The 26330-nt window shown below is 41.7% G+C and overlaps 1 protein-coding gene and 1 pseudogene across 10 annotated transcripts in view; one reads left to right on the top strand and one right to left on the bottom strand.

Annotated features, from left to right (window-relative positions):
* SLC22A16 (solute carrier family 22 member 16) overlaps positions 1-26330 on the top strand; it is a 69833-nt gene that overhangs the window by 10270 nt on the left and 33233 nt on the right. Inside the window, exons 2-3 of one of the 10 annotated variants that reach the window (XM_074333438.1) lie at positions 5701-5821; positions 14053-14162. The exons of 2 other annotated variants lie outside the window; for them this stretch is intronic. Coding sequence is in view for 2 of the 8 variants with exons in the window: in XM_074333436.1 (XP_074189537.1) it covers positions 22475-22530 (56 nt within the window). In the remaining 6 variants the exon portion in view is untranslated. Of the gene's footprint in view, positions 1-2486; positions 2878-5700; positions 5822-12254; positions 12278-14052; positions 14163-20610; positions 20656-22454; positions 22531-22941; positions 23134-26330 lie in introns of those variants that run through there. 7 more of the 10 variants (XM_074333437.1, XM_074333439.1, XM_019735056.2 and 4 more) reach the window with 7 other exon arrangements.
* Positions 1602-2821, bottom strand: LOC109449060 (HCLS1-associated protein X-1; annotated as a pseudogene).

The raw sequence follows: 26330 nt of genomic DNA, 5'->3' as shown, positions 1-26330 counted from the left end.
GGTTCAAACCTATCCCTATCAAAATTCCTATGACATTTTTCACAGAAATAGAACACACAAGCCTAAAATTTGCGTGGAACCACAAAAGACCCTGCATAGCCAAAGCAATCTTTTTTCTTTCTGTTTTTTTTTTTTTTTTTTTTTGGGGGGGGGGTTGTTTATTTTATTCTTTAGATTCTGCATAGATTCTACAAGTGAGATCATATGCTATTTGTCTCTCTCTGTCTGATTTATTTCACTTAACATAATACCCTCTAGGTCCATCCATGTTGTCACAAGTTTTAAGATTTTTGTGTTTATGGCTGAGTAATATTCCATTGTATATATGTACCACATTTTCTTTATCCAGTTGTCTATTGATGGATACTTATGTTGCTTCCATATCTTAGCTATTGTAAATAATGCTGCAGTGAACAAAGGGGTACATATATATTTTTGAATTAGTGTTTTGGATTTCTTCAGATAAATGCCCAGAAGTGGAATTGCTGGGTCATAAGGTAGTTCTATTTTTAATTTTTTGAGGAGCCTTCAAACCATTTTCCATAGTGGTTGCACCAATTTTCAATCCCACCAACAGCATACAAGGGTTCCCTTTTCTCCATATCCTCCCCAACACTTGTTTTTTGATTTATTGATGATAGCCATTTTAACAGGTGTGAGGTGATATCCCATTGTGGTTTTATTTTGCATTTCTCTGATGGTTAGTGATGTTGAGCATCTTTTCATGTGTCTATTGGCCATCTGTATGTCCTCTTTGGAGAAATGCTTATTCAGTTTTCTGCCCATATTTTTATTGGATTGTTTGTTTTTTTGGTGTTGAGTTGCATGAGTTCCCACCCCCCATGGTATATCTCTTTTATTTAGATTTTATTTCAGCAATTTTTGTAATTTTCAATGTTCAGCTTTTGAAATTTTGTCATAATTATTCTTAAGTATTTTATTCTTTATTATGCTATTGTGAATGGAATTGTTCCCTTAATTTCATATTCAGATTGTTTGCTGCCAATATATAGAAATACAAAAAAATTTTGTAGAGTAATCTTGTATCCTGAAACCTTGCTATACTCAGTTATTACTGCTATTAATTTTGTTGTTGTTGATTCCTTATAATATTTTTTCTACACATATGGTCATGGCATCTGTAACTAGTTTTACTTCTTTCTTTCCATTCCACATCTTTCATTTAATTGTCTGGTTTTATTGCACTAGCTAGAACCTCCAGCACAATGCTGAACAGAGGTGGTTAAGAGCAGACATCCGGGTTTTGTCCTAATCTTAGTAGGTGGAAAAGCATCAATCTTTCACCATTAAATATGATGTTTGGTACCAGTTTTTGTTGATACCCCTTTCATGTCTAAAAATGTCTATTATACTCCCACATTAAATTCATAGTTTACTTGGGTATACAGTTCTAGATTGGAAAAGATTTTCATTTAGTATTTTACAAGTAATGCTCCATTGTCGTTTAATTTGTATTGCTGCTAAAGTTTGAGAACATTCTGATTCCTGATCCTCTGTAGGTGGTCTCCCTTTCTTCTCTCTTCTTTGTCTCTAGTGTTCTGAAATTTCATACGATGAGCCTGAGAGTGGGTTTATTTACATCCTTGGTATTTAGCATTAGTGGGTCCTTTCGTTAGAAAGTAATATCCTTCACTTCAGAGATATTTTGACTTACATTCTGGTTTGGATGATTTACATCATTCTAGTTTTCTTATCCCCCCCCTTATTTTCTAGCTCTATTATTTGGACTGTGTTGTTGCAGAGCTCCTCAACTTCGTCATCCAAGTCTTTTTATAGTTTTTCAATTCTGCCATAACATTTTTTTGTCTCCCAGATGTTTTTTCTGTATATTTCTCTTTTGTAGCATTCTGTTCTGGTTTTATGGATATATCTCATATTTCTAAGGACATTAAAGATTTGTGTCCTTGTTGAATTTTCATCTTTTTGCATAGTTTCTGTTTCTTCCAAATTGCTTCTTTTGTTTGCATAAGTCTCCATCCTTCATGTTGGAGGCTGGCCACAGAGGTCTGGTAATCCTGGGCTCCATTTGTGTTTACGCTGGTACTGTTAAAAGCATCTCTCGGGCGGCTGTCTGCTTCTTGATAGGTTGCTGTGGTCTCTGTCCAGCCCTCACTGTCCACCATAGTCCGGCGCTCCTCTTCTGTCTCATCTGGCCCAGTGGTCTTGGTCACAGAGATGCTCTTGAAATAGGATTTGGGCTGGGGCAGTAGAACTGGGCTGGGCCTTCCTGGGAAACCTTTGAATTAGATCCTTGTCCTCTGGCTCTAGAATGGGGGTCACGGGCCACATGTCATCAACCTTTGAAAAGGTCTCTGGTAGCCCCAGTCTCGTGCTGGTTTTGGGGAGTCAGTTCTTGCATCACTCTCCAAGACCCATCCCCTCCCCAAAGATCCTGGGCTGGTGACTATCTGGATACTTAAGCATTGAGTCCTGAAGCGTCTGACCCTCCTGCTGTCTCTCATTAGGTGTCTCTGACCCAAGACCTGGGAGTTCAGGAGGATAGGCAGGCAAGGTCCAGGCCCCCATCTCGCTGAAGATGTTAGGAAATCCTGGACAACGTCATCAAAGCGGAAGTTATGGTGGAAACGCATTCCTCCTCCTGGCCTGAAGGTGAAGCTGAAAGCAAATTTCTCAGGGGTTGGGGACCCTCAAACCTCAAGCTCCCACAGCCCCACGAGGCTCCTTCTTCTTCCTCATCATCCTCATCTTCATCTCGAGTCATCCCTCCATAAAAGGGATCGTTCAGGCTCTGAGGTCCAGGAAAACCAAAAAAGCCTTGAAAGAGGTTAAAGAGGCTCATTCCCGCATTGGGATTCGAACCACCGAAGCCCATCCGAGATCCATTCACACCTGGGGGTATTGTATGCGTTTATTTTTTTAAATAAATTTTGGATATTAATCCCGAAGTATCAGGTGTATCATTGGCAGATATCTTCTCGCATTCATTAGGATGTCTTTTTGTTTCCTTTGCTGTGCAAAAACTTTTCAGTTTGATGTAGTCCCATTTGTTTACTTTTTCTTTTGTTTCCCTTACCCAAGGAGATATATCAGTAAAAATATTAATAAGGGTAGTGTCTAAACTACTTTTCCTATGTTTTTGTCTAGGAGTTTTATGGTTTCAGGTCTTACATTTAAGTTTTTAATCCATTTTGAGTTTATTCTTGTATATGGTGTAAGAAGGTGGTCCAGTTTCTTTCTTTTTTCTTTTTTCTTTTTGTATGTATCTGTCCAGTTTTCCCCAGCACTGTTTATTGAATATACTGTCTTTATCCCAGTGTATATTATTGCTTCTTTTATTATAGATTAAATAACCATATAGGCATGGATTTATTTCTGGGCTCTCTATTCTGTTCCATTGATCTACCCTGTTTCCCTGAAAATAAGACCTAGACGGACAATCAGCTCTAATGTGTCTTTTGGAGCAAAAGTTAATATAAGACCTGGTATTATATTATATTACATTACATTATATTATATTATAGATCCAGTCTTATAGTAAAATAAGACCAGGTCTTATATTAATTTTTGCTCCAAAAGACTCATTAGAGCTGATTGTCCGGCTAGGTCTTATTTTGGGGGAAACATGGTATGTGTCTATTTTTATGCCAATACAATGCTGTTTTGATTACTATGGCCTTGTAGTATAGCTTAATATAGTGTGATACTTCAAGCTTTGTTCTTCTTTCTCAGGATTGCTATGGCTATTCTGGGTCTTTATAGTTCCATATGAATTTTATATTTATTTGTTCTAGTTCTATGAAAAATCCATTGGTATTTTAATAGGGATTGCATTGAATCTATAGATTGTTTTGGGTAGTATGGATATTTTAACTATGTTAATTCTTCCTATCCACAAGCACAATATATACAAGGTATGATCAAACAATATGGTGAATGTTTAAATAAAAAAGAATTATTACAGTAAGAGACACATTGCCATTAATCCCCCTCAATATACTCCCCTTCAATGTGCTCACAATGGAGTCTTTCCATTGTGATCACAAAATACAGTGAATGCTGTTGCCAAGTGCCATCCATTGCAAAGGCAAGGATCTTCAATACAGGACGCTGCATGTCAAACCTTAGTAACAGGTGTGACAAGTTTCAATTTGTTTGGTGCAGTCAGTTGGGTATGAGCTACAGTTGAGAGAAGGTATGTTTTAAAGTGTGTTGTAAATCACGGATCACGAACAACACATTAACATGAAATGGGCAAGTGGTCTCATACTCCATCATGACAATGCTCTCTGTGTCACACATTGATTCTGGTACGGCAATTTCTGTCAAATAAAAACATTATGGTGTGTTCTCAACCACCTTATTCACCAGATCTGGCACCATGTGACTTCTGGCTCTTCTCCAAAATCAAAATGACCTTGAAAGGAAAACGGTTTGTATCAATTCAGGACATCGAGGCAGCCACGACTGCACAATTAAAGACACTCACCAAAGAGGACTTCCAGAACTGCTTCAGAAAGTGGCAAGAATGATGGGATAAATGTGTTTGAAGCAAGGGGGTGTATATTGAGGGGGATTAATGGCAATGTGTCTTTTGCTGTAATAATTTTTTAAAATTTAGACATTTACCATATTTTCTGATCATACCTCATATATACGTAGTCTAAAAAAAAGAGAAAACCAAATTCATAGATACAGAGAACAGATTGGTGGTTGCCAGAGGCAGGGGGTGGGGTGGGTGAAATGGGTGAAGAGGGTGAAAAGGTACACATTTCTAGTTATAAAATAAATAAGTCATGAGGATGTACTGTACACCATTGCAACTATAGTTAATAATACTGTATTTTATGTTTGAAAGTTCCTGAGAAAGTAGGTCTTAAATGTTCTCATCACAAGAAAAAATTCCGTGACTATGCATGGTGACAAATGTTAACTAGACTTACGGTGGTGATCATTTTGCAATATATATACAAATATCGAATAATTATGTTCTATGAACCTGCAACTTATATACTGTTGCATGTCAATTATACCTTAATAAAATAAAAAAAATTAGACTAGCCAAAAACCTTTGGGGGAAAAACGACAAAGTTGGAGGACTTGTACTGTCTGATTTCAAGAATTATTATAAAGTTCCAGTAATTAAGACAGTGTGAATTGGCATAAGGTAGACATATAGAGCAACTGAACAGAAAGTTCAGAAATAAATTAACATATGTATTAAATTGTCTTTTGTCTTCTCACAAAAATCCTAAGGCAACTGTCTTTTGGTACCACCATACAATTCAGCATACAAGGAATTAGGTATGTACAACTATTTTTTAAATGGACAAAGAAGGGTATGTATGGTTGTGTTCATTTTCCCCCCTCTCGATGCAGAAAAGCTATATACTTTCTTCAGTTATTCTATGATTTTGGCCTTGAATAGGGGTAAGACCTGTGGCTTGCTTGTAACCAATAGAATATGGCAAAATGGTGGGATGTACATGGTTGTGTGTGATTACATGCTTGTATGACTTAAGATTTTATCATCCACTTTGCTGAGGTTTTCTTTCTCTCTGGTTTTGAGGAAGCAAGTGGTCATGCTGGGGAACCCCACATGGTAAGGAACTGTGTGGCATCTAGGACCTGAGGGTAGCCTCTGGTCAACAGCCAGCAAGTTATTGAGGCTGTCAGTCCTACAATTGCAAGAAACTAAATTCTGCCAATAACTTCCCCCAGTCAAGACTTCAATGAGACCACAGCCGAGCTGACATCTTGACTGCAGCCTTGTGAGACCCTAGGCAGAAGTCAACCTACCCACACCTGGACTTCTGACCACAGAAATTGTGAGATAACAAGTGTAAGTTGTTTTCAGCCACTAAGTTGGTGAAAATATCGTTACTCAGCAGTAGATAACTAGTATAGTTACCTTTTAGAAGTTTTATAATTTTAACTCTTATGTTTGTCTTTCATCCATATCAATTTTTATAGACAGTGTGAAGTAAGTGTTGATTGTCTTTCTTTATCCTTCCTTCCTTCCTTCCTCCCTCTCTCCCTCCCTCGCTCGCTCCTTACCTCTCTCCCTCTCTCTTTCCTCTCCCCGCCCTCTCCTCTCCTTCTGTACCTCCTCCTCTTCTCCTTCCTCCTTCTCTGTCTTCTTCTGTGCATATCGACTATCCAACTATTCCAGCACCAGTTGTTGAAAATATTATCCTTTGCCCATTAAATTGCCTTAGGATCTTTGTCAAAAGATGATTTGACTTTGTCAAAAGACAGTTGCCTTAGGATCTTTGTGAGAAGACAAAAGACAATTTAATACATATGTAAATCTGTTTCTGAACTTTCTGTTCAGTTGCTCTATATGTCTACCTTATGCGAATGCACACTGTCTTAATTACTGGAACTTTATAATAATTCTTGAAATCAGACAGTACAAGTCCTCCAACTTTGTCTTTTTTCCTTTTTGGCTATTCTAGGTGCTTTGTATTTCTATATAAATTTTAGAATGCTGGCCCGTCACAATGCAAGAGCACCCCCTTTTTTCCCTTGTTGTCTCAGGCTAAAATCACAGCCTCTGCCTTTAGCTTCCTCAGCCCTCAGTCACTTGTCCCCTGTGTCTCATAATTTCAGGGGATGCATATGGAGCTCTCTGCGAAGTTTCCTGAAAGCTCCTCTTTCTAGATTTGCAGAAGCAGCTCTGTGGGGACAGAGCCAGGAATGCAATTTCCAGGCTCTCGGCCTCACGGGGGAAGGTGCTGGCTCAGGTAGTAAATGGCTATCAACTGTGATTGGATGGCCATCAGCTGTAACCAGTGAGCCATTGGCCACTAATATAACTGCTGTGGCTAGGCTAGCAGCAAATGGGGGCTAGCAAGAAGATGGTGGCTGAGCTAGCAACAGCGGATTGCAGTTAGCAGGGCGGATTGCAGTTAGCAAGTGGGGTTGGTTGGTTGACAGAGAAGTGGACGGAAGGTTGCAGATCGTGTGGATCCTGTTTCCTGTGTCTGCAACCCAGCTGCCAGCGAGAATATAGTGGTATGACTCCCCTGTCTATGACTCCCCATGTATGGTTCCTTTTTGGCCTCACCATATCCTGCGTTCTTACGTGGGGAGTGGGAGCTGAGACCCCACCTGACACCCAGCATGACAAACTCTCACCAAGGAAATCCTTCCACAAGCCCGCTTGAGTGGGTTCCAGGTGGAATGTCACTGGACTGTCTCGTGTCTTTAGTGTTGGTTGTATTCTTGGCCACCTGTGTTGAATGTCTTTGTCTCTGTTCATCTTATAACTTGCTTTGTGTCTAATATTTATCGTCTCTTGGCATCTCACTCAAAACTTCCATTTTGTTATACATTTAAATTTAGATAAATTAAAACATTTAAATAATTTCATCTCGCATGTTTAGTTGTTTTTAGGGGGCGGGTTGTCCAGAGGATCAAGTCTGCAATACTACCAGAAAGAGATGTCTACAATTATTTTCTACCCCATAATGCTACTATTTTCTTCTGGTTACCACTATAGTATGGAATGTACAAATTGTTTCTCTGCAGTGCAATTGCACCACAGAACACAGATAGAACTTTCCTATTTGGAGGGGCAGGAGAAATAGAGCAAGACTTTGCCTTTTGAATATACTTGGAAGAAGAGAAGTGCTCAGAACCTGAAATTTTCCAAGCCCTTTTCAATTCTGAAACCACTCTTGTGAGTGCTACGCCCACCGCCCAGCTGGGGAGTGTTATGTAACAGCATGGAAGTGGGAGCTGAGCAAACCTAATCACGTGCTGGTTCGGAGGCAGTTTCCTACACAATGACTATACGAAAAAAACAAAAAACAAAACAAAACCCCAGGTGAGCAGTTGTTAAGCACACAATTAATTATATACCCACAGAGCTGGACTGAAAGCATGTAGACAGGCAATAAGCATGGTGTGCACTGTTTCTCAGGATTAATAATATGGCTCTAAAGGAAATAAAGGATCTCCCATGCTTTTTTTTTTTTTTTTTAAAGGAAAAGGCCAATATTATGCTCAAATATCTTTACAGCTTCAGACACATTTTTATTAAAAGAAACTAATACATAAGCAATGTAGTGTATATACATTATGTATCTTGGTCTTGGCCAATACTTTTTTAAATAAGCATGTAGCACAAACCCAAGGGAAAAATTTTTGAACTAGTAACTTACTTGAGTTTAAAAAAACCTGCTAGTGGGCCTTGAACCACCACTTCTCCTCCCATTTTTGTCTAAGATCTTCCAAATAATCTAGCTTTATATTACTCAATTTTGATGTAATCTGAAGTTTAAAAAAAGCAAGAAAAGTGTGTATAGGCTGCTTTCATGAGTGTGTGCATATGTGCATACACACAGGAAAAATTTCTTCATGGAAACAACAAAAAACTTAACGATGGCTACCTCTGAGGAGTATACAAGGTCTAACCATTAAGTTCGCGAACTTATCCTAAAAAAAGTGCTACCTACCTCATTGCTGAATATCACTATGGTCACCTTCGAAGTACTCCCCTTAGGAAGCTATGCACTGACGCCAGCGCCTAGTCTACCCTTCAAAGCAATTTTGGAACTCTTTTTCTGGGATGGTCATCAGAGCTGTCATCATATTGTGTTTCCCCAAAAATAAGACCTAGGCGGACAATGAGCTCTAATGTGTCTTTTGGAGCAAAAGTTAATATAAGACCAGTCTTATTTTACTAAAATATAAGACCAGGTATAATATAATATAATATAATATAATATAATATAATATAATATAATATAATATAAAGTACTGGGTCTTATTTTACTATAAGACCGGGTATAATATAATATAACATAACATAACATAACATAATATAATACTGGGTCTCATATTAATTTTTGTTCCAAAAGACGCATTAGAGCTGATTGTCCAGCTAGGTCTTATTTTTGGAGAAACACAGTATTACCCTTGATGTCCTGAATGTCATAAAAATATCTTCCTTTCAATATTTCCTTTATCTCAGGTAAAGAAGGAAGTCATTGGGGGCCAGATCTGGTGAGTAGGGAGTGTGTTCCAATACAGTTACTTATTTACTGGATAAAAACTCCCTCACAGACAGTGCTATGTGAGCTGGGGCATTGTTGTGATACAAGAGCCATGAATTGTTGGCGAAAAGTTCACATCGTTTCTGTCTAACTTTTCCACGCAGCCTTTTCAGCACTTCCAAACAGTAAACTTGGTCAACTGTTTGTCTCGTTGGTACAAATTCATAATGAATAATCCCTCTGATATCAAAAAAGCTTAGCAACATCATTGCAACAAGTTTGCGAACTTAATTGTCTGACCTCATATGTGGGGTCACAGGAAACTCATTTTATTAACTAGCCTTTCATGCTGTTTGAACTTTTGTTTATGTATGTATGTTACTATATACTAATATCATAATGGCCAACCATCAAGGGGCAAACTTGGCAAGAATAGCCTGGATTAAAAAGAAAAGTAGGGAAGGTAATGTGAAGCCAATGCATCCCCTCTCCCCTGCCAATGGCCATTGATCTCCCTGCTTTAAATGTTGGCTATAATTTCACAGAGTCTGGAAATTAAATATCTAAACTTTCTCCATAAAAAGTATAATGCACATTTTTTGACTACCTATTATGGCCAAGATACTGTACTGTGCAGTTTACATAGGGTCTCAGTTGAACCTTAAACAACCCTAAGAAGTAGAATTTCTGTTCTCATATGAACCACAGGACCTTGCTCAAGGTCACTTAGCTGGTTAAATGGCCACAAGGAGGCTTGAGCGTGGTGCCAAATCCTGTCCGTCCACTGTATCACACATCAGAGCACTAGGTGAAAATCACCTATCAAGGCCATGGACCTCACCCCTCCTTGGGTTATTTGTGAGAGACTAGTGGCCTTTTCAGGGCTGGTGTCAGGCACTCAACGTAAGTCTAGGTACTGCAGTTATAAGGGCATCCATTCTTATATGAAAGTTTGGATGCTGCAAGGGAGACCACAGGAAACACAAGGGCTGATATTTGTGTTTATCACACGCCCGTCTTCTGCTGGACCATCCCAGCAGCTTTGTGCATGCTGTTTGGGCTGAAGTCTGGGGCTCCCTGCTTTAGCATTCTGGTGCCCTCTCTGGACAAATTCATCTTCTGATGCTTAAACATTTTCAGAAAAACAAATGCTGAAAATAATAATTAAAATAGTAGACTTAGAAATGTAGTTATGCTAAAGGTAGCATTCCTATCAATGGAGAATAAAATGGATCAGTAAGGACATGGGGTTGGGACAATTGCCTGTCATTTGGAAGAATGTATCCTTACCTTACTCTTCACACCAATAAAAAGTCCGGATGAAGTTCTGTATGTAAAACAGACACAACCCCAACAATTAACCTTAAAGGGCTAGAAGAAAACATGCATACGTGTGTGTATGTGTGTGTGTGTCTGTGCACACACATATACATGCTCATGATAAAAGTTCTGCAGCGCCCAAGAAGTAAAAAATAATGTCCCCTTCTTCACCTAACCTCCATGTTCTATTCCCCAGGAGATACCAACTTATCAGTTTCTTGCGTATACTACTAGAGATAGTCTCTATATATTTAAGCATACATGTATTTCTTTTATTAAAAGATATTTCAATTATTCAGTTTTTCACAATATGTCTTGAACAGCTATTTAGTACATAATGTTTTACCTACTCATTATTGTATAGATGCACCATAATTTATTTCACTACCTTCTTTAATTGCTATTTTCATGTAGCAATAATGCTTTAAGATCTTCCCATTCCTCCCATAAGGATCTGCCTTATTTCCCTCTGTTGCATATACTCTCCTATAGGAATGTAAGACAACTTATTTGTCCATTGACAGGCTGTTTCCAATTTTTCTCTAGTACAGACAGTAAAATTTCTAGGGCATGTTGTCTTGTGAGAGTTTCTTTAGGGTAGCAGTTCTCATGTTTTCAAAGGATCACTCTGGCTGTTGTGTTGAGAATAGACCTGGGGTTAGGGAGCAAGAACAAAAGCAGGGAGACTGGTTGGGGAGAGGCATTGTCATTGTGGACTGTTAAGTGGCTTGGACCCGATAGTGGTGGCAAGAGTGGTGGTGACAAGTGGTTGGAATGGGGTGCATTTTGCAGGTAAAGGTAACATGATTTGCTGATGCTTAGACATAACATGTGAGAGGAAAAGAAGAGTCAAAGAAGATTCCAAAGTGTGAGGCCTGAACAACGAAGAGATTGAAGGTGCTGTTCACTAAGATATAGGGCACTGCAGGTGAGCAGCTTTGGGGAGAAGATCAACATCACAAAATATGTTTGGGAAATATTAGGGATAAGTGCTCATCAGACTTCCCAGTGGAGGTGTCAAGGAATTGGAGTTGAGGGAAAACCTCAGGGCTGGAGATCCAGATTTGGGATACATGGGTATAAGGATGGCATTCATAAGGGTGATATTTAAAACTAGAAGACCTGTGTGACAGTGAGTGCGGAGTGAGAAGAGGTTCACAGACACTTAGAGCGTTCCAACATTTAGAAATTGCGAAGAGGAAATAGATCCAGTAAAGGACACTGAGAAGGGATTGCCATAGAGACAGGAGGAATCCAGGGGAGTGTGGAGGCCTGGCGTCCAGTTTGATAAATGCTACTGACTTATAATTGACGTAGGAATTGACAATGTGGGGCTCATTGATCTGGGCAAAAGCCTGACTGGAGTGGGGTCGAGAGGGAATGGGAGGAGAAGAATTGGAGATGGATGATAACTCTTTTCAGGAGTTTTGCTTTAAAAGGGAGCAGGAAAAAAAGGGACAGTAGCTTTAAGGGATGTGTAATCAAGTGAGGATGCTAACTAAGATCAAGATATCATGACATTATTGTATGCAGATGAGAGATCCCAAGTAGAGAGGGGAATGTGGGGGTGGGGGTGGGGGTGGGGGTGGGGAGGAGAGGAGGTAACTCCATGATTGATGTCCTTGAACTGGCAGAGGAGATGGGACACAGCTCACAAGTTGCAGGGCTGGCATGAGTTAGTGGAACAAAGAGTTTGCCCTTCACAGCAGTGGGAAAGCAGAGAATGCACGTAGGCATAAAGGAGTGGTTAGATGTGATGCTGGGAGTGTGTGAAAATTCTCTACTAATTATTCTCTACACTGTTCCAGGTGCAGTAAGAGGTAAGGGTCAACTGAAACTCTGGTTGGTTGAAAGTAGTCATGCAAGGGATGAGTGCAAAGTTTTGCTTATGATGGAGGACAGCTGGTCAACACTGTGCCATAAAAGACAAGTGAATTTGCATGTAAAGACCATCATGACTACTTGCAGGCAGGCTGGTAAGCCGTCTTAGAAAACCAAAGAAGTTTAAGGCCAGCTGAGCAAGGGGGTGGGGTGGTGTGGAGCCTTTACTGAGCAATTCAGTTACCTTTTGTGGCACTGCATTCATTCAACAGACATTGGCTGAGAGCCAGCACCATTCTAGGAAGTCGAGATGTGGTGGTGCTTGAGATCCTTTATGGAGGATCTCTATGGAGATACTTCTCTGTAATAATAAGTCTCAATCTTGTAACTGAAGTAATTTGGGGAAGGGAATATTCTTGAGCATTGGTGAGAGACGGTAGAGGGGAAGGAAGTTTGTGAGAACTGAGGAATGAATTTGTAGGGGGTGATGGGAGGTGTAAATTTTACAACTTGGAACAAACACAAACATTCCTCCTTCAGCTTAACTCTTTTTTACCTAAGTTATGCAGAGTTAGGTCCTACATGCTCTGTTACCAACTGACTTTGTGGTCTTCAACAAATCCCTCAATTTATGTGCGAAGTGCGGCCTGGATACGGCCTTCTCCAGAGCCCCACCACATGGCGCCATAATTCTGTCACAGAACTGATTTTTCCGTTATGAATGGTAACTGGGGAAGTTGTTTTGTCAAATTGTTGTAAAGAAGATCCATTCCAAATATGAACTGTTTTTGTAAGCCTCTGAAGTCATCCTGCCCCTTTCTTCTTTATGGTTCCAGGTAAATCCAAAAAGGCCATCGTGGAATAAACTGCAATTGGAAAAGATGCTAAAACTTAGTGTGCTTTGCCTCCTCTGCTGTTTCGCGGGCAGTAATGAAACCATAAATCCTAGCAGGATTCCATTTCAAATTATACTCTGCAATTATTGTTTTGGCTCCTTTCTTTCATTATTCCAAAGAGAACCACACTAAGTTCACACACTTTCAACATGACCATTCATTTCCCCATGCTGCAAAAAGTTGTTTTCCCAGGCACATTCATGTTTCAAAGTTATATTACTGAATGCCTGTTGCCCGTTATGATTTCTGTTTGCTTCTTTCAAATGCCTTTTCCTTCATGGATTTGAAGTAAATGCAATTTTTAGTCAATTAAACTTCTCCCCACCTTTTTTTCATCTTTACACAGATTGACTCCTACTTTATTCCACTGGAAACAAAGCAGTATTAAGCAATGATAAATTCTAAGCAACCACATCAAAGCAGCCATGCAACATTTCCCATTAAGGGCTAATTACTAAATACTTGGTAAAGACAATAATACTCTTTTTGTTTTATTGTACTGATCTTACAAATGTTTTTATTCTCTCTCATATCCTGTCTGGTTTAATTATATTTATTCCACTGTGAACACTTGAGTGATTCTAAGTTCCTTCTGTTATTGGAGGGAACTAACTGCAGTATGACCTCATGAATCATTCTGTATTTTGTAAGTTGGTATAAATCCCCAAGTGCTTTTTTTCATGAGCTGAGGTACTATTCTGGAAGCTTATTATCAGTTTTCCATACACCTTTTATGAATTAGTATTCTATGTTGCAAATAACTCAAAGTTGCTTAACCAACAAAGAGAAATATTGGCCTTTCTAACAGAAAAGTCCAGAGATAGTGGGCTTCAGATAAGGTTTGATCCAGCAAACAATGTCATGGAGGAGAAAAGAATTATAGAGAGTGTTAGAACATTCAGTAATAAATTTTTAGGTTAGTTTTTGAGATTTTGCAATTTTTTTTGTATTTGTCAGCTTCTTGAAATTTGTAATACATTGTGATTTTTTCTTACTCTAAATAATGTATTTATAATTTTTTTTATCCTCTAAAGTGTTTCCTGCAAATTGTATAAACTTCAAGCATCACAAAACCCGGATATGTTCCTGCTGAAGAGAAGGTGAGACAGTTACTCCCAGAAGAAAATATTTTATGAAAATGAAGGTAAAGGGACATCTAATGACAAAAACAAGATATGACCACTAAAGTTTTAAACCTTTTTTGAACTTTCTTAGCTTTCAATTCTGCCTAGATGAGTCTGATAAATGTTTTTATTGGTAAGGAAGCTGTTTAAAGGTGGGGACTATATGTCAAACTTCTCTGGTTGTGCCCCCAACGATCAGCAAAGTAATTTGTATGTAAAAACAGATCGATTTTTCTAATGCTTCTTTCCAGTGCTGTGAGACCAAAATGATTGTACTCTTTTTTTATATGACCATACACAAAAGTTTCATGGAGGAGTCTACGTTCCATGGAGGAGTTAAATCATAAACTCAAGGGACCCTATATAGAAATACCATTACAACAACAGCAAAAGCACGTTTAGACAACAAAACAATGAGCTAAGCCTTGGCTACTGTTCTACTTATTTCAAATAATTATCTATTGGCTATATGTCTGGTATTTGTTGAATTAGAACTTTAACTAAAGGGACACAAAAACCAAATATATATTTCCCCTAATACCACAGTACCTTTTGAATTTTGATCTGTACACAGACACAAACATGCTAAAAAGTGTTGTAATATTGGGGTGGGGGGTATGCTCTGAAAGCCTGAATTACCCAAGTTCACGGAACTTGCTGGGGTGGCCTCTGATTCCTTCACTTCTATTTGAAGATTCTTTCCAGTGTGTTGATGACTTTTTGAAGATATTACTGCTTTTGTGACTTCAGGAGCATCTGAGCACTGTAGTTTTCATATTTAAAAAAGGTGAATCTTCCAGATTTTGGGGCAGAGACACTTGTGGGAGATCAACATTAATGTAGTTTTTCTCCAGTAATCAATGCAAGACATAGTATGTAGAGAGACAACCATTTACATCATGCAAATTGGGAAAGACTTGGAAACTGTCCCATCCAAAATACCTCTCTACCAGTCTGCTCAAAGACCTGAAAGAAATCCCACTACTGTGTATCTCTTAAGTGAAATGCAAATGTTTCCAGGAGAGGTACTCCCACACTCTCAGCAACCATTAGTAACTCCTGAAAAAATGAATTTATTACATTCCTACTTCCAGGTCAGTCTCCAAGAACAAGCTCCTACAGGACTGGGACTAAGGATGATGAATTTTGATAAAAAGGAAACACCTGAGGTTCCGTTTTATTATCTGTAAAATTAATGAGCTGGACCAATGTGTCCACAGATTTCCTTCCTTCAGAGCTCTGCTCTGGCGAAAATGTTTTTCACATACCTTAGCTCACTTGGTAAACTTGGGATTGGCGGGAGAGGCAGGGGGCATTGTTTTTCGTACTTGTCAGATGAGGAAACTGAGGTTCAAAGAGTTGAGGCTCTTACCCAAGGTCACCAGCCAAGGAACCTGTTTAGCATGATCACTTAACTCCAAGTTCAGTGACCTTTCCACTACATCATACTCATTCCTTTACCTATTGAGCACTTAGTACAGGCTATAGTGCTAGGGATGCAAAATCAACAAGATGAAGCTCCAGCCCTCTGGGGGCTGGCAACAATTGAAGAAGATGAGTACTTAGAGAGCTGCATGGTCAGTTACTTATTGGAGACAGAGGTGGAGGCAAGAAAAAAGAGAGTTGGGAGTGGGAAACAGGGCAAACTTCACGGGAGAGGCACATCATTGAGGCTAAACTAGGAAGGATGAGTAGGTATTTGATTTAATGAAAGGGAAGCCAGTGTTCTCAAAAGAAAAGACTTCATCTTAAAAGCGGGACACTTCGGGTGCTGTGACAGTTATCTGCAACAGATTGGCAAAAACTTCTGGGCAGAGGGATCTTTTGGATAACATTATTTGTCTGCTTTATTCAGGTTTGCACCAGACTTTTGGGGGTCATAGGCTCCTAACTGGTGGCTATGCCACCAATCTGTGTGGTCTTTATTCAAGGGGTTATGAAAGAACCCCTTGTGAAAGAAGATGAAAAGTGGCAGATAAGTAACAGGCTATGCTGTAACTTCTTCAGTTTTATAGTCTTACTTCCCATATTATGGAGTAGGGGACTGGAATTCCTCTTGAAGTTTTCAAAAGACTCAGTAACATACCCAAGTCACAGACATAAACGACAAGGCAAATTTTCATTGTTGCTTAAAACCCCATCATAGCTACTGCCTGGGCCAGTTGCTGTGAGTGAGGGCTCCATGGGACAGGGACAGGTTCCTTCCATGTCGTTTCAGTGTATCTCATTCCGGAACCTTCCTCTTAGCATCTTAACCCTATAAGAAATACACTTTTGAAGCAGGACTGGAAAATTTCTCTTTCCTTCTTTAGACTTGCTCCTCATTTTTTGACTACTTTGGGGGGCCCAGTATTGCTGTGACATGCAGCTGCTTCCGAGGGGTCAGAGGGAGACTTCGCCTCACTCACAGACTTTTCAATACACACACACACACACACACACACACACACACACACACACACTCCTACCTTGCACCTCTCTCCCAAAGTGGGAGAAATCCATCCTTTGCTACACTCTTTGCATTTCTAACACAGATCTGTTATAACACTCAAGGTTCCTAGCCAAAGCTTTTATTTATTTCATGCTCTCAAAAGAGACCTCACAGTTATTGCAAATCTTTTGTATATTCTGCAAATCCCGTTTGTTGTTTTTCTTTTATGGTAAAAGGGAAAAACATTTCATTCACTAGAATCTTAACATATTGCATTTGTTTATGAACCAATCCTTTTAAAGCTGCTCCAGGTAGAGCCCTGGGTGGGTGTGCAAGGGAAATGCACCAGAGAAAGACTGTGCCGTCTAGAATGAGAGAAACTTGCATTGTTCCCGGAAGAGAGTGGAAAGGGAGGGAGAAGATGAAAAGAGGGAGGAAAGAGGCGACCCCAGTAGCCAGGCCACCAGCCTCTGAATCACCCAGGCTTGTAAACCTCCACACATCTACATATACTCCCCAGGCAGCCAGTTGCCAAAGGCGGCCATTCTTCCTTCTTTGCCATTTGAATGGGAATCCCCTTCAATCTGTTTGTACCATCATCTCTTTAACCTGGAACGTGAACACTGAGCTCCAAATATATCTGTCTCCTAGCTGACCTTCCTACCACAAACTTCTCCCCGCTCCTCCACTTTCTGTCACACCTCCATTAGTAGGCCAGTGTTTCTAAAACATACTTCGTTGGCCACATATGACAAAGCCCTCTACGCTCCCCACTGCTCATAACTAAAGCTCAACAGTCTTAGCCTAGAATTCAAGGTTCCATCCATTGTGACCCTGACTTATCCTTCTGGCCTAGCTTCACAGCTTTTATTAAAGCATTTACCTTGGGCCAGGCACACTGTTGTTAAACGCTTATAAATGTTATTTATTTATTGGAATTCCTTTCCAGGAAAAATGTGTGTCCCCCACTTCCTGTCGGACTGCCCTCAATGAGAGCTGAACATGTGATGCAGGCTAGCCAATCAGAGCATTCCCAACCCTGGCCACTCACCAGCCGGTCAGAGCATTCTACTCTCCCCCCTTTACCCTGAGCTTTCTCAAATTTGACTTGTAGGTGTGGGAGAGTGTGGGTTTCTCTCTCCTTCTGGGGTTGAAATCTACACAAAGAAGCAGAGCAGGGTAGAGAGGAGAAGAGCTGGAGAATGAGAGAGAAAGGGAAACCTGATGACATTGTCCCCCCGGATCCCACCACGCATGTAGATAGCTCTACTGCTGGACTTTTCCCATAGTGAGTCAAAAAAGTCTCTTTCTTAGCTTGTTTGAGTTAGGTTTGCCGTTATTTGCAGCTGAAATGATGACTAGAGCACTTAACGTGGCTTAGCTCCTCACAACTGCCCTGGGAGGCAGAGCTGTTTCTTTCAACCATTTTGATGGGAGTGACACCAGCGAGATGGGACTTGCCTGAGGTCTCCCAGTGTTTTAGTGGCAGATAGAATTTACAACCAGGTGGTCCGACTGCAGAATGTGCATTCTTAACAGTGGATTCCAAAGCTGTTAGGAAAATGTACCCAGTATTTTCTGTATGCCAGGCACGAATCAGAGGGCAACACACGCCTGCTCTCCTGCCATCTGCTGCTGTGCCCTACACCCTGGCCTCACACAGGCCCTGGCTAGATCACACAGGCCCCACATCTAGATCTTTACGCAGGCTATTTTCTGTACTTGTCTACATCCCCACCCCACCGCTGTCTGGCAATATTTACTTATCCTTCAAATCTTGGATCCAATGTCAAATCCCCCTGGAAGCCTTCAAGGTTACAGCCTTCCCTCCCCCCACCAAAGCAATTACTTCTTCTTTTGAGTTTTAAGGACTTTGCAACTGGAACACTGGGCCAGTCGGGTGTCTTTGAGGGCAATAGCACAACAACTTATAGGCATGTTTTAGGGAGGTTGGGGGGATTGGTGGTTTGAAGTCACCAGATTTCCACTCCAGTCATTTCACTGATAACTCTGCCAAACACCACACATTTTTGTGACTTAATTCTGAAAGCCAGGGAGCCATGGAAAGATTTCTCTGAAGGGGTGACCTATTTACATGGACATTTTAAAGAGGTTACTCTGGTAACGTGAGGCATGAGCAGATGAAATTGTGCAGTAGAGAGTTGAGAATAAGGGTCCAGAGCTCATGAGGGAGGGGTGGGCTGGAGGGGCCTGTAGGTGGGTGATGAGAACCGAAAGCATTGTGGTTGACTGCCCACATTCATGTAATTTTACTATTCCAGGAGACTCTTGTCAAGGAAGAGAAAAATTACAAATACTTTATTGTTCATTTCAGGAACTTCCAAGTGCATTTAAATGAACATCAAACTCTTCACCTTCAGTAGAACGCATGTTTACTCCCCAGCCTTGCTTCAAAATCCTCGCCTTTCTGTGTTCTCCAATCCTAAACGCATATCAGTTTCCTTTTCCAACCCCAGTCAAGCTCTCCATGGAAAGCCCTGCCTCCAAGACCTCCTCTGCCTTTGCTCTCACCTCTCTGAGCACTACTGTTAACTAAGCTTTTTGTGGTAATAATTTTGCAATATATGCATATATTAAATCATAACTTTGAATACCTTAAACTTACACAATGTTATATGTCAATTATATCTTAGTAAAGCAGTAAAATAAAAGGTACAGGGAAAGTTTCAGCCTTGGATGATTTGTTTGTTTTATTGTTGTGGCTGTTTTATTGGGGGTGGGGGGAGGAGGGAAACGTATTCTTTTCTTTCTTTTTTTTAATTAAAGTATAGTTGGGGGACATATTCTTAAGTTGAAAAATAAACAGAAAATCAAAGTGGAAAAAAAAAAGTTTCAGGTGAGGAACTAGCATGTGTAAAGTGCAGGTACTGGGGTGTGTTTGCTGTGTTAGAAGATGAGCAAGGAGGCCAGTGAGGCCAGAGCGGAGTAGTGGTTGAGAAAGAGATAGGAGTCAGACAAGCTGCCAGAGCCATGTAAAGACTTTGGATTTTATTGTAAGACCATAGGAAGCTGCTGAGCAAGGGAGTGCCTTGATCTGAATTATGTTTTTAAGGAGCACTTGCCTGCTGTGTGGGGCACAGGAGGAAGCAAGGAGACCCGTTAGTTAGGAGGATGTTACATAATCCAGGCAAAGGATGATGGTTGGGACAAGAAGTTTAGCAGTGGTGAGGGGGGTGGGGGATGGAGAGAAGGGTTCAGAATCAGACTCTCTTATAAAGACAGAGCAACCAGAATTTGCTGATGGAAAAGGATGTGGAGTGTGAGAACAGGAGAGGAGTGAAAGAAGACACCAAGGGTTTGGCCTAAGCATCTGAGTAAAAGTGGTGCCCTGTACTGACATGGGAAGTGCTGGCGAGGAGTGGGGTTAAAGGTAGCTGTGGTACGTTTGAAGTGGCGTTTTGACAGCTTATGGAGGCATGGAGAAGGTAGTGATATTAGCAAGTCTGGAGAGCTGGGGCGAGGTCAGCTTGGACATATAAATCTGGGAGTCATTAATGTACCCTCATGTCCCCTTACCGTCAGTTTTGTTTTCTGGGTTTCAGTTACCTGTGGTCAACCACGGTCCGAAAATATTAAATAAGCAATTCGTAAGTTTTAAAGTGCACGCAGTTCTGAGTAGCGTGATGAAATCTCATGCCATCCCACTGGGGCGTGAATCATCTCTTTGTGTGGCATATCCATGTGGTGTTTGCTATCTGCCCATTAGCCACTTAGCAGCCGTCTTGGTTATTAGATCAACTGCAGCAATACTGCAGTGCTTGCGTTCACATAGCCCCTATTTTACTTAAGAGTGGTCCCAAAGCCGTTCACATAACTGTTATTACAGTATGTTGTTATAATTGTTCTATTTTGTTATTAGTTGTTGTTAATCTCTTACTGTACCTAATTTAGAAATTAAGCTTCACCATAGGCATGCACATAATTTTCTGAGTGATGGGTGATTGAAGAATCTTTTATTATCCTATTTGGTCTTAGTCCTAGGTTCCTGACACAAGAACCTCTAAGACCCTTGGAATTTCTGGAGTGATGAGTGACGTTTTGGTACGCTAATGGGACGACTGGTAGGTGGGGGTCCCTAGGTAGCTTCAGAATGGGTGCTGCGTTTAGAAAAAGACCAAGTCATGATTAGAGGGCTGGAAATTTCAGCCCTACTCCCTGATCTCTGGGGATAGGAGAGGGTCTGGAGATTGAGTTAATTATCAATGGCCAGTGATTTGACTAACCATGCCTATGTAAGAGAACCTTCATAAAAACCCCTACGCTATGAGGTTGAGCAAGCTTCTGGGTTGGTGAACATCACTGTGCTGGGAAGGAGATGTGCCTGGAGCGGGCATGGGAGGTCTGTGCTCCTCCTCCCCGTACCTTGCTCTATATACCTCTTCATCTTACTGTTCATCTATATCCTTTATAATAAACTGGTAAATGTGAATAAAGTGTTTTCCTTAGTTCCGTGAGTTGTTCTGGTAAATTACTGAAACTGAGGAGAGGGTTGTGGGAACCCCTGATTTTAGCCGGTTGATCAGAAGTGTGGGAGGCCGGGGACTTGTGATTGGCATCTGAAGTAGGGGACAGACTGCGACTGAGCCCTTGTGGGATGCGATGCAAACTCCAGGTAGTTAGTGTCAGAACAGAATTAACTTGTAGGTCTTCTATCTGGTGTTTGGCGAGTTGGAGGATTGGTTGTTGGTGTGAGGAAAACCCCCACACATTCGGTGTCAGAAGTTTTCTGTGGGAAGAAACAGTTCATAGTACCTTCTATTCCTAGCTTGTTGAGTCTTTTTATTATGAAAGGATGTTGGGTTTTTGTCAAATGCTTTTTCTGCATCTACTGAGATGATCATATGGTCTTTTTTAGTTTGTTGATATGGTGAATTACATTGATTGATCTTCAGATGTTAAAACACTTTTGCTTTCTTGGGATAAACCTCACTTGGTCATGATGTATTGTCCTTTATTATATAAAGATGCATTCAATTTGCTAACATTTTGAGAATTTTTGCATCTATGTTCATGAAGTATATCAGTCTGTAGTTTTTTTTGTCTTTGCCTGATTTTGGTCTCCATGTAATGCTGGCTCGTAGAATGAGTTAATAGCTATTCCCTACTCTTCAATTTTCCTAAAGTATTTGCACAAAATCAGTATTATTTCTTCCTTAAATGTTTGGGCCTGGGATTTTCTTTGTGGGAAGATTTTAAACTACACTTTCAATTTCTTTAATAGATATAGAGCTATTCTGGTTATCTATTTTTTTCTTTAGTGGGTGTTCGTAGTTTGTATTTTTCAAGGAATTTGTCCATTTTATCTATGTTGTGGCATTTCTACCTGGTGTAATTAGAATAGCAGATGAAAGTTCAGTTTTCTCCCTATCTTTTCCAGGGAACTCTCCCTTTGGTGCTTTGAAGCAACACAGGGTCTTGACTGGTCCCCTGTGGCTCCCACCTTTCCTTCTAGGGTCAGCTCTTGGCAAAACTATTGCTTCTTGCTCCCCCTACTTCCTAGCATTTCCCACCTTAAGTCCCTCTAGTTAGCAGGAATCTACTTAATAAAAAAATCCACTCCAAATTGTTTATTACTTATGGATTAATCAGTCTAGGAGTAATTTGCATTTCAAAAGAAAAGGTCTAGAGAGCATTATTCGGTGCAAAAATAAGTAAATCTTGAATGGTGTTCTTTTAGGTTCTGTGACAGTAGGTGAGGGAAGTACTTTGGGAGATGGGCTTTTCTCTCTTTTTCAAATCCTATGCAAGTACAAGTTTGTTTTCACAATTCTGCTTAACTCTCCGCCCAGGGAGTTCCCTTTGCCCTTTGGTTAATGTAAAATCTTGAACACACCTCTGCAAAATGCTGCCACTTCTCAGGGTCATCAGAATCAATTCTCTATGCTGTCTTGTAGACCCGTGTCCTGGCGGTCTAACTGTTGGACTTCTCTGAGAAAGTGAGTATTTGTGCTCAAGAGTGGAGTCCAGAAATGTACGTATAAAACCAAGTACTGCGGTAGACTAAAGCGTGACATTTCGAGAGCCATGGTTATAAGGTGTGCCATTCTGAAGATCCTAGGTTCTTGTTGCCCCTAGACCGAACCCGAGCCTCTCCGTATTCTCGCCTTGGGCTGTCGGGCGAACCTTTCCAGAGGCACCACGAGGACGGTGAGTGTCAAGGGTCAGATGGCGGGCTCGCTCACAGACCACTGTGCGCTGGGGAAGAGGCCAGAGGCTGCTCAGCCAGCGGTGGGGGGTCATGGTGGGGGTTTGGGGGGTGGGGGGAGGGGCTGAAGAACAGAGGGAGGAACAAAGTCTGGCCCCGCGAGCATCCCGAGCACGTCAGAGAGGGACAACAGAAGGCCGGGTCGGCCCCCAGGGGGCGTGGGCAGGGAGGTTCCCCGAGGCTGCTGCACCCTCGGTGCTGGGCGGGGCTGGGTGCCGACAGCCCCCGGCACTGAGCGAGTTTGGCGCATCCGGCTTCCGAGCGCAGTGCACGACCGCACCATGGGGTCGGGCAATTTGGAGCTGATTTTTGACCGCGTGGGGCACTTTGGCAGGTAGGGAGTTGGAATTGGAGGTGGGGAGGAAGGACGGCCTAGTGGGGAGCGGGAGCCTCGTGGCTGGAGGCGCCGGTGGGGTCTGTTTCTTTCCGTTGCAATGGGGTTCTCTCTCGCGCTGCGCTCGCGATCTGAAAACATCTCCACCCCATGTGTCCCAGGGAAGTTGGGAGACCCGTGTCCAGACTCCTGGCTCTGAGCTGGGCTAGTCCTCTCAAACTCTGGCAGCGGGACCTCCCCGTAGCCTGCAGAGGGGCACTGGAGCTTGCTTCGGGAATGGTGGGTGCGGGCCCGCCTGGCGCTCTTGCTGCGGGACTGGTGGGGTCTGCAGCACGCCTTGGGTGGGAGCCGGAGTCCGGAGGCCCCGCCGGAGAGGTCAGGTCACGGGAATAGAGGAGTGCCTGTTACTGGCCTCGCGTTTCTCTAATCCGCCAAACCCCCTCCTTTTACTTCTGCAGAAGATTCCTCCCCAGTCCCGCTGCCCCTTGGGGTCTCTCTCAGCTCCTGGCAGGTGTTGCCCCAGGAACAACCGTTAGTCAGAGTTTATTGCCATGTATAGAAACCAATATGTGCCAGGTACACTATGCCAGGTGGTTGGTTACACACAGTGTTTCATTTGATGCCCAGTGGGGATCTTGCAAAGGGGTTTTAATCTTTATTTTGATGATTGTGAAACTGAGGCCGGTAGGGCCAAAGACCCACAACTACCTAATGGTGGGACCTAGGTTTAACCTTTGTACACTAGGCATTCTCTTTTCATTTGTTAAATTAATAACAGAATTTTAAAAATTCATTCATTCATTCATTCATTCATTCATTCATTCATTCATTCATGGAGAAAGGCTTCTCTGTGTCGTCCTGGCTGTTTCGGAGAGGAAGCTGGGTGAGGGGCCATACAGCATGCTGATCGGAGGTTTGGCGCTAAGTCTGAAGCATGGCCTGCCACTTACCTCCAACTAATTCTGGGAATGCTGTGTCTCACTTTCCTATCCACAAAATGGGAGTCATAATAATACCTGCCTTACCTCCTTCTCCCAGGTCTGTAGTGCAGAAATGATGTGGTGCTGCTCTTCAAGGTGGCAAGTTGCACAGATTTTGGTTATGATTCTGTGTTTGCAAAAAGGAAGCTGCTGGAGCAGGTGGAGGAGGAGCAGGAGGCTCCAGCTCTCCCCTGTTTCCTCCTAATACCTGCGTAGTGGATGCTGAGTTTTGCCTCGCTCGGTCATAAACTCTCTGTACATCTTCTCTTCTTTAATCTTCACTGCAGCCCTGTGAGACTGGTAGCATCACTCTCATTTTATACACGAGAAAACTGGGGCTTGTGCCTGAATCACAAACCTAGTAATAGCCCAGCAGAATTGGATGTCATTGGATGTCCATTGGCCTCCACGGGTCATGCTCTTTGCCATGATGCTCTCCTGAGCCCAGTTAGGTACCCACCCCGGGACTCGGCCAGGCCTTTATATATGATCTCATGTTTTCCTTCTGGAAGCAGGAGGATAAAAGATCAGCTCTGGGGTTGGATGTCTGAATTCCAATCCTGGCTCTACCACGTCGTGACTATATGGTCTTGAGCATTTTAACTACCACTTCTTCATCTGTACAATGGGGGTAAGAATAGTGCTACAAATATTTATTATAAGGAGTCCACATGCAGCCTCTCATTTCATCCTCACAGTAACCCTACGAGGATGGTACTAATACCATTCTTTCCCCATGTATTTTGGGATTAACTAAGGTTAATAGCAGTGTTTGGCTAAGGTGCTATAACAAAAATTTGAGATCCCTCAATTGGAAGTTTGCTCCTCTCCAGTCACTGTCCAGGGCAGATTCTGTTCCCTGGGGTCATCTGGGGACCCAAGTGGGTGAGGCAGCTCTGCCATCCACCCATGGGGCTCCCTCTCTGCCTGGGGCAGCTGCTCCCATTGTCCTCACCCACATGGTCAAGTGTCGCTCACCATGGTGAAAGAAGGGGAGAATGGATTTTGCAAGACAGCTCTTAGCCAGCCCCAAGAATTATTCAGTAAGTTCTTAATAAATCATGGCTATTGTTGTCACCTGAGTCTCCATCCTGGTGGGAAGGGTTGATTGTGAAAGCAGCTAGAAGGAAGGAAAGGGGTAACAAGCCAAAGTTTGCAGCAGAAGGTTTAAAGACAGTGTGACTATAACACAGTACCCCATATTTCCTCTGGTATTTGCTCTGATTGGTCTCTTTATTGTTTAGAAAGTGAGGTTATTGTACATTATAAGTCTTTTCTTAAGGAAACCTAGTGAACATGTTAAGTAGAGATCCCTAATTGTCTCTCATTTCTCATTAGTCATTTCTAGGGTGAGAAAGCACTATCCTAATCACCTTTAAAAGAGGAAAGCAGGACACCTAAGAAGAGTTAAAAAGGAGTTCCAGGACTTGTCTTGAAACCATATTGAAGTTTCATAGACTTCACGGCTTCAGCCGCATGTGAGAGGGAACTGAGGAAACAGATTCAGGCATCTGTGTTGGGGGATCTGAGAACCTGGATCCCTTCGTTGTCCCGGGATAAGGGAAGAGATGGTTTAAAATGTCAGATTTGGACTGTAGATCCTGTGGGTGACTTATATTTATGGATATAGGTAGTGTTTTTCTTTAATTTATGAGCTTTTTTGGCTCTTCTTGTTTAACTTCACTTTATGAACATGAACATAGCCAATACTTATATGCAGCTACAATGTGCCACAGTGTTTTACAAATATTAAGTCTTTCCATTCCCGCAACAACCCATTTTTCAGGTGAGGAAACTGAGGCACAGCTAGGTTAAGGATCTTGCCCACGGTCCCAGATGGTAAATAGTAGAATCAAGATTCAAACCTTGGCAGTCTGGCTTTGGAGTCCATGCTCTTAGCCACAGTGGGGTACCACCAGTTCTTTATACAGAATGATATAAGTCTAAGACCGGAAGTAATTTCCTTTAACCCGTCACCCAGATTTCACGGGTCCATTTCCAGGGGGTCCTGGTCATTTTTCTTTTCTTTGCACCTGGGTTTTCTGCCTGTTGTGTTTGTATGATTCTTTTTCCATTTATGTGTCTCTCCAGCTGAGGGCACAGTGCTGTGTTGGATCTGTAAGTCTATTGTGCCAGAGGGGCCTTAGGTTTGGCACATGGATGATACCTGATGGACAAGAGTCTTTGTGAGGGAGAGAGTGATATGCTAGAATGCTA

This window comes from Rhinolophus sinicus, linkage group LG05, assembly GCF_036562045.2.
Source record: "Rhinolophus sinicus isolate RSC01 linkage group LG05, ASM3656204v1, whole genome shotgun sequence".
In the NCBI taxonomy this organism is placed as follows: Eukaryota; Metazoa; Chordata; class Mammalia; order Chiroptera; family Rhinolophidae; genus Rhinolophus; species Rhinolophus sinicus.
The sequence above is the reverse complement of the archived record's forward strand: the minus strand, read 5'-3'. Positions and strand labels throughout refer to the sequence as shown.